Genomic DNA, 8,526 nt, shown 5'->3' with positions numbered 1-8,526 from the left:
GCCTGTCACGGTGTCAGAGGTGGTAGAGGGGTCTTTTGAGAGTCCCCCCCCCCCCCCCCCCCCCCTTGACTGCATCTGTGTCTGGAGGGAGGGGGCAGCAGTATGGGGAGGAGAGGTTAGCGAGGGTTACCAACACATACCCTGAAGGGTGGCAGGCAGTTTTTTTGGGGGGAATGGGGGTGGGCAGTAGCTGACAAGCAGGTGCCTATGTTGACAGTAACCCTTCAGACTTGAACCCCACCTCCTACCAAGGAAAACAGTCACTGCACACACTTCAATAAATCCTGTAGAGTCAGGCGTAATTGCAGAGCCTGATTGGCGGGAATGCAGAGGGAATCCCCTTTTCCCCCACACAGCATTGGATCTTTTTGACTCAGGGTCAAAGGTGACATTAAAAGAGGAGAGTGCATGCAACTTGACATTTCCTGCTGTGTGTGTGTGTGTGTGTGTGTGTGCACGCGGGCGCAGCGACTTGTACGTCTCCACATGTGGACCTTGTTACAGCTCAAACACTTGTAAGAACAAGGACTTGTTTCCTGTGATTTACTGCACTTAATATGCATGTGCAAGAGTAATGAAAATACTGAAACTTGTATGTGCTACGCTTTGCTGTTTTCTATAAGGAGCACAAGTACAAGCACGTGTGTATGTAAATGAAACCCATTCGGACCAAATGTCAGTGAGTCAGGTGTACCGGTGCTTGTCTGTGAATGATTATTTTGCTAAGGAGTTGGGGGGGGGGGGGGGGGGGGAGAGAGAAGGTAGTGCACAGCAGGAGGTCGAGGAAAATTGGAACAGCTGTTGATTAACATGAGTGCGCTCTCTTTCAGTAGAGGAGGAGGAAGAGGATGAGGAAATGATGGAGGCCAAACCAGGCCCTGAGTCGGAGCAGCAGGATGAAGATGAGAACAGGGAAACCAAAGACGGTATGTATGCGTGGATGATTGCGAGAAGTAAAACGGGTCATCCTTTTTTTCAGCATGAAATCCTCCCTAAATCACACAAACTCATTCAGGTTTGTGTTCTTCGATCTACTGGAGGAAAATTCTTCACTGCGAGCAAAGACAAGTTGCCTTTCTGTAACTCTGAACTTCGCACGTTGTTTGTCAAAGTGTCACGAGACTCTGTCGCTTGTGTGTGACGCCCTTCTTCCAGTCAGTGGGTGTATCAGATGAAAGGGTGGGGTGGGGGGGGGGTTAAGGCGGGTCTGGCATATCAGCTCCATGGCATGTGAGGGTCAGGCCTGATTAAAAACCTGTCACTCGACCCCGTGACCACACTTCAAAGTGGAGAGGACCGACGAAGTGTGTGCGTGCGTGCGTGCACGGCAGAAACGGCAGCTGGACAGACGTGTTCAATATTCAGACGCGTGTGTACGCGGAGTGAGACTCAGGCGCACACGTATACGAACACACAACTCACGATCCGTCTCCTCTCCATCCCAGCCTATTAGAAGGTCTGGCCTTTGATCTCTGCCACTCGATTCACGGGGTCTTTTCTGACAACTCGTAACAAACACAAAGGGATGTGTGTGGGGGGGGGGGATCAAAGTCAAGAGGCAGGATGGAGGCCGATATGTGAGTGTGTGTCTGTGCGTGCTCGCGTGGGTAAAATTGCTTCATGCGCTTGGGGACAGTGACTTCAAAAGTGGGCGACGTGCTGTGCAGCCATTACGTTCAAAGGGAGGCGGGCCGCTCAGAGGGCTTTGTTTTTCTCTTGTTTATGAAGTTTTTTTTTTTACTGTCGTCTTTATTAAAAGGTGCATTAGCTTTTCTGTTTGGAGCTTGTTAGGTGCTGCGTGGGATTCTGGTTTTGATACAGATGACGTGAATGTTACTCTGAGATGCAGGTGAACCCTTAATTATGTTTAAGGGTGTTTTTCGTGTTATTAGAAATATAGAACGGTATGGTAACACAGTTCTTTGAATTTCTCGTTTTAATGAAACGCTCAAGCCAAAAGACCAAAAAGGGAGCTCCCGCTTCTCATCCAGGGGAACTTGCTGAATTTGCAACGTTTGCGACGATTGGTCTGAATTTGAAGATTTGTTCTTCACATTCTAAACACGTGTCTTGGCTCCTCTCCTGCCTGTGTATCTATCGACACTGTGTGCATTTGTGCCCTCTGATAGGCTCGTTTCCCACGCTGAGGGAGCTGACAGAGGAGGAGAGGCAGCAGATCCTGCACTCCTCGGACTTTCAGAACTTCTTCGACTGCAGCATCAGGGTGATGGAGAGAGCCCTGGCGGAAGACGGCAACATCTTCTTCGACTACAGCGGCAGGGACCTGGAGGACAAAGAGGGGTGAGCAGGGAGGAGGAAGGGAGGGGATGAAAGCCTGTTTTGGATGTAAGCGCACATGTGAGCGTTTACTTGGATGCCTCAAACTAAGAAATGTACTGACTCATGCCCACTGTGTCACTCTAGGGGCTCCTTTGTTCTTCAAAATACATTTCTTCCAGTTGATGTCACACTCGGGGGAAGCAAACAGTCCTCATTCGTTAACCTCACATGACCCTGCATTGTAACTGGGAATCTTAACATTTCGAGTTTCCTTCACCTTCTTCTCCCCAAACTATTGAGATGAGGCACCACACCCTACTCTGTGTGAAAAAAAAGGAGATGTTTCACAGCCAGCCTGACGAGACACAACGATACAAAAACCGTAACATTTTCAAACACAACACCCTGCATTAGTTCATGTACAGTCTGACAGATGTTGTCTGTAGAAATAAGCGACAATGATACGTGTTTGAGGGGAAAACGGATTTGATATGCGAGATTAACTGTAACTATTTTATTCTCCTCTTTAAAGACATAATGTGTATTCCTGATACGTATCATGTCCGTTTCATACCAAATAGCTGGAACACGAAATGAGGAGGTCTGAAAGAACTGTCCTGCTATCAGAAGTGAAGCCTTCAGACTAAGGTTCTCCAAATATTGAAGAGTCTGCTTGAGCAGGCGTCACGCCTGTGGTCGGAGGGAGATGGACTTTTTTTAATCTCCTTGTCTCCATGCAACGGAACTTCGACAGAATATCACTGGCCTGACACGTTTCCCTCTGAAACGGGACAGAACCGATAACGAGCTCGAAGGCGGGACATAACATAGAGATGAGTTTGATTGGCTCGTACGCTCCGACACGTTTTCTCATTGGTCAGAAAACGAGTAACCGCCGCCGAGTGCAGTGTGAGTCATCAGACGTCAGAAAAGACGGTTATATGGATAACAGCCAATAAGAGAACACTTAAAACAAGGAACATACGTTCTTAAAGACTACTCTTGGCTTGATCATTGTCACAGTTTTATCTTTCAGATTTGTTTAAACTCTCGTGATATGAAATAAAATAAGTTTTTCGAGAGTCAGTCAAAGATATTTCTTCTTTGAATCAGGAATTAGAGTCAACTGATTAAGACTGTTCTGGGCAACAAACAGGAGCAATCCAGCTGCTTTGATGGAGGCGACAGATGAGTGTATGAATGGATTAGTAAATACTGGTGACAGCTTTACTTGGACTAGGTGTGAGTGTAAAAGTGCTCTACAAACTGTACTCCATTTACCTTTTACCCCTGCTCACTTTGGATAAGACTCTAAAAATCCTCTTTGAATCTCCCTTTTTGCTGTGATCCTTCGACCCATGCAGGCTTTCTTGACAGGTCCTATTTTTATTTTTAGTTTTACGCTGTAACTTTTCAAGCTGAGCAAAACTGTGGTTTTAAAGTCTGAACGTAACCCCTGACCCTTACCTCCACTGTCATCTCCCAGAGACTTGGGCAGCGGCTCCAGCCTCTCCTTCAGCAGACTCTTCTATGATGAACACTGGTCAAAACATCGTGTGATCACCTGCCTGGACTGGTCTCCTCAGGTGATCCCTGCTCAAATTCAAACAAAGCATAAAGAAGATTTTATTACTTTTTTATTACTATACTTTCCCCAAACTTGTTGTGATTGGGATCTTTTTCTCTTCAGTATCCCGAGTTGCTGGTTGCCTCGTACAACAACAATGAAGATGCTCCACATGAACCGGATGGTGTTGCCCTTGTATGGAACATCAAATTTAAGAAAGCCACACCAGAGTACATCTTTCACTGTCAGGTATGTGGTCCTTAAAAAAAAGCATCATACTTATTTAAACAGCCATGGAATGAGATGCTGCAAGTTGTAAGACTGACCTCAAGTATGACTTAGAAACAAAACAAAACAAAAAAAACACCCTCGATGAAACACCTTGTATCTCAGACTTGAACGCGTCATTCTTCTGCTCTCGTCCAAGCCACCCGTTAACAGCTTGTTCCTCTTTTGTACCCTGTAACTGCACCTTTGGGACAGACGAATAAAGGCTGAAGGTGAGGGAAATGAAAGGCTGCTCCGAATGTATCCGCTTGACCCTCTAGATTGGATCATAGCTGAGGTCTGCCACAGTAGGCTACTTTAAATGCAAGAATCTCAAGTTTTGGTGGGAAAGAAACCCATTGATGGGCGTGATGCTAATAGCAAGTGACATGGAGAACATGTTGGAGGGAGGGAGAGGAGGAGAGAGTGGGGATGGAAGGATTGGGTGTGAGGGCTTCCCGGCTCCCATGAGACAGGCGAGGCCATACAGAGACGTCTTGGTAGTAATATGATGTGGCCTACCGCTTCCTAATCCGACGCTGCCACATGTGTGCGTTAGCCCACCCACGTGGATGACTGTCGGCAGTGCTGCGTTTCACAATCTTTGACAAGTCTAACTCACACGTCCCTGTGAAGGAACAGAAATACACCTCGAACGGGATCCGTGGCTCAGTGAGACCGCTTCGAATGTCACAAACGAAATCGAACAGTCAAAAAAAAAAAAAAAGAAGAGAGGCATCGATCTGTTTCTCGTTCCCCAAACAGAAAACACATTTGCATGCAGAAATATTTTGATATGTTTAAACTAAGCTTACGATACAAGTCGAGCTCCATAATGGGTTTTTGTCAGCACTCCATTCTTTCACTACACCGTAATAATTGATGCTGCCGCTGAAATCCCTGTGGATTTACAGATCGGTTACAGCGATGCGTCTTTCAGCTGTAGCGTTCAGTCGATTTACACGTGTACGGTGCATCGGACTGCATGAACAATGTGGATCCTGTCAATTATCAGTGTTTCATTGAGGACATTTTGGATTTACGTTTCAATGCAAGACAGTTATACAGTTCGAACCCTGAGAATTACCTGCATTGAGTGTTTACTGGGATGATGTGCATCGGATGAAGTGATATCAGATGGAGACGAGACAGAAGAGCAACTGGGAAAGAGCAGAAACTCCCCAAGTGTGTGCCCCCCCCCCCCCATGCCATGGTCTTTCCATGAGGGGAGAAAGAAGAGTGAACGACGGAGAGAGTGAGGAGCCAATGAGAGGAGGTGAAGAAATCGATCACTCGCGTAAAGAGTGCGGGATAAAGTGGAGATAGGAAGTAAGTCGAGTGGGAAGAGAGAGAAGCAAGAAGTTGCGAGTCATTTTGAATCAGCCATGACTTCTCCTGACATTGCTGGATTTGGATGAAAGGATTGCAGGAGTGGTTAGATGAGAGCATAGGAGGAGAGACATGTTTCTTGCTCTTTCTTTCTTTTTTCCAGCGCAGTGGTGTCTCTCTATTTAGCCGTGGATCGGATGGATTTTTTACGTGCCAGCATGTTCTGCCATTAAAACCTCCAAACCACAGCGCCTCTTCCTGTCACTGTCTTTACCTCGTCTGCTTGATATGAACTCATATCTCCATATTCCTTAACTGAATGAACTGGAAGCTCTACAGAGGATATGTGTGACCCTATATATATATAAAAATATATTGATGTATCTTAAACAGTCAATAGATCGCCCAGCCCGACTTTGTCCTGTTTCTTTTCACAAGCTCGAGTAACAAAAGAACAAGCTGGAGATGCTTCGTCACCCTTGAGTCTTTATTAGCTGGTAACACTGGACAAACACACACACACACAGGTCAGAGGTCACCGTTGTTGGGGTCAGGTAGCAGTTAAGTTTATCTTCATTTCAGCCATTTTTGTTTCTCTATGTTAACTTTAATAAACACGACCACTGCCTTTCCTAATAGAGAGTTAGCTGTGTGTGTCTCTCTGTGTGTGTACGTGTGTGTGTCTCTGTGTGTGTACGTGTGTGTGTGTCTGTGTGTGTGTGTGTCTGTGTGTGTCTGTGTGTGTGTGTGTGCGTGTGTCTGTGTGTGTCTGTGTGTGTGTGTGTGTGTGTCTCTGTGTGTGTAGGATACAAAAGAATGACAGGGATTGGTCGATATTGGAGGGTTGGGGGTTTGTGGTTAGAGTCTGCTTCAGCAGGGGCTTTATTGTATAAGGATGGCTTATAGTGAGCTTCATATTTCAGATGGGGTTTTGGTCAGGTCACACTTCTACTTTTCTTGCCTGTGTGCAGTTTAAAGAACGGTTTCAGCAAAGAAAACATGTTACTAAAAAAAAGAAAAGAAAAATGTACATTGTACAGTATAAAATAGATATTTGTAAATTTTTGGAGATGCATTTTGACCCCGAATAGAAAACATCAAATTGCATTGAATAATAAATATCTTGTCTATTTACATTGCACGCTTCACCATAACGTCTTCAAGAAGAATTAGCTATCGTGTATTTAAAGGTTTTTTTGTGTTTTTTTGGCGTGTGGGAAGGTAGACAACTGAAGGCTGGTGTTGGTTTCACTTTGGGAGGAGTCCTATTGTGTCTGACTTCAGGCATGTGCAATCTGAGGATTGTGCACTAGCATTGTTGGCAATATGCTGCAGTGTTGTAACATTGCTCCAAACGAGGCAGTGTGACAGACAGCTCCTGGTTTGACAGATACTGTTCCCTTGTGGAAAAATAAAATGTGAAAGTTAGGCATGAAATGTTCCACATCTTCTCCTTTTCCAGCTTTTCACAAGTCATTCAGCTATTTATGAATATTTGTTTGTCATAAACTATACTCAGGGATACTGGTCACTGGTTCATTACAGTTGATTCTTATTTTTAGAATGATGTTAATGATTTATTTGACTGTGTTTCTATCCAGGCCATTTGTTTTAATTCAAAGTGTATCTTCATAAGTAACATAAGATAAGATAAGATAATCCTTTATTCATCTCGCAAGCGGAGAAATTGACAGTGTTACAGCAGCAAAGCAGGATAGCAGAAGAAAATTACACAGTGCAAAAAATTAAAATAGATACAAATATAAGTGTACAAAAAAAATATGCATCGAAAACAATAATCAAGAGCTAGTATAAAAATATGCATCAGAAAAAGGAACAGTTGAAATGCCAGTAGCCTAACAATGTAAGTCTGTATAAACAGTATGTACACTAGTATGCACACAGTGCATATAAGGATGGAAAATGTTATTGCACAAATTGTCCCATAAATAAATATTGCAATGCAATCAAATTTAAGAATAAAAATACAAATAAGATCAGGTGACATCTTATGAGTAAATTGTCCAGTTTGGTGTGTTTTATGATCTACATGATCATGAACTCTTCCTTCATAAATACAGGTTTATAAACGAATTAATGCATATTCTTTGTTATCTTTGGCTGTTTTTCATTCAGCGATTATTCAGATGTTTTATTATGCAGGTTTGTTTTTGTTCTTTAGAGATACACCAAACAAAACCAACATTTTCTTTGCTATTTAATAAGTGCTTTTTCAAAATGGACAGTATGTCAGTTTGAGTCCTGTTAAGGGCTTGTGGCAGTTTTGTGACCTCACTTTTGAAGCCATTGCTCTGTTAAACGGGGGGGAGTGGGTGATTCATCAGTGTGTGGCTCAGCTTTGTCCTTTAGGGAAAGCCTCTGCCGCTGCCGTGGATCCTGCTTCAGCCAGGCAGGCAGTTGAGCGTGCCTCTCCTCATCACGCCCGTCCTAGCAGTTGGACCCATCATCACCCCGTCCCAGTTGGGTCCAATCTTGTAACTTCACACCAGCCTCTCAAGTGGGCAAAGTCACACCACATTAAAGGGCCTGTTTGACTTGAAACCTCTGCTGAACCCCTCCAACCGCACGCCTCCCTGTAACAACCCCCGCCGCTACTGTCATATCCCATTGGACTCAGTCATATTTTCATTAATATCTCGCTGCCTTGCTTTGGTCCCGAGACTGTTGGCGCTTCCAGAAAGTTTGAGTAAGAGAAGCGAAGCAAGAGAGAAGAGGAGGAGTGGGAGGGAGAGTGCGGTAAGTTAGAGCGATTTAGGTGGAGAGAACGGTTGCTGTGGATTGTAGCTACATCAATCAAACCAATCAGTCCGAAACTTAAGCAGCCAATCACAGTGACTCTGTGCTAAGAGGGGTCGTCAAGGTCAACTCATTGGATACGAGTCTGTTGCCGTCAAAGCGAGGTGTTTCTAACAAATTATAGTGAATCAATATTAGCTGCTGCAGAGGAGAAATTAAAGCGTTTTAAATCTCTTTTCTCAGAGATTATTAAAAAATTATCAAGTATCAACCAACCTGACTCTGTGATTGATCCTCATTGTGTTTGTTGAATTCCAACAGTTCAG

General features: G+C 44.3%; 1 protein-coding gene across 1 annotated transcript in view; it reads left to right on the top strand.

Moving 5' to 3' along the window:
* The first annotated feature begins 806 nt into the window (after positions 1–806).
* Positions 807–8,526, top strand: part of LOC306839827 (cytoplasmic dynein 1 intermediate chain 1-like) — a 28,516-nt gene continuing 20,796 nt past the window's right edge. The window contains exons 1-4 of the mRNA XM_079368740.1: positions 807–926; positions 2,130–2,301; positions 3,767–3,866; positions 3,971–4,096. Coding sequence (XP_079224866.1) covers positions 857–926; positions 2,130–2,301; positions 3,767–3,866; positions 3,971–4,096 — 468 coding nt within the window. The 5' untranslated portion in view covers positions 807–856. The remainder of the gene's footprint in view (positions 927–2,129; positions 2,302–3,766; positions 3,867–3,970; positions 4,097–8,526) is intronic.

Source organism: Symphodus melops, assembly GCF_947650265.1.
Source record: "Symphodus melops genome assembly, chromosome: 18".
Classification (NCBI taxonomy): Eukaryota; Metazoa; Chordata; class Actinopteri; order Labriformes; family Labridae; genus Symphodus; species Symphodus melops.
The sequence above is the reverse complement of the archived record's forward strand: the minus strand, read 5'-3'. Positions and strand labels throughout refer to the sequence as shown.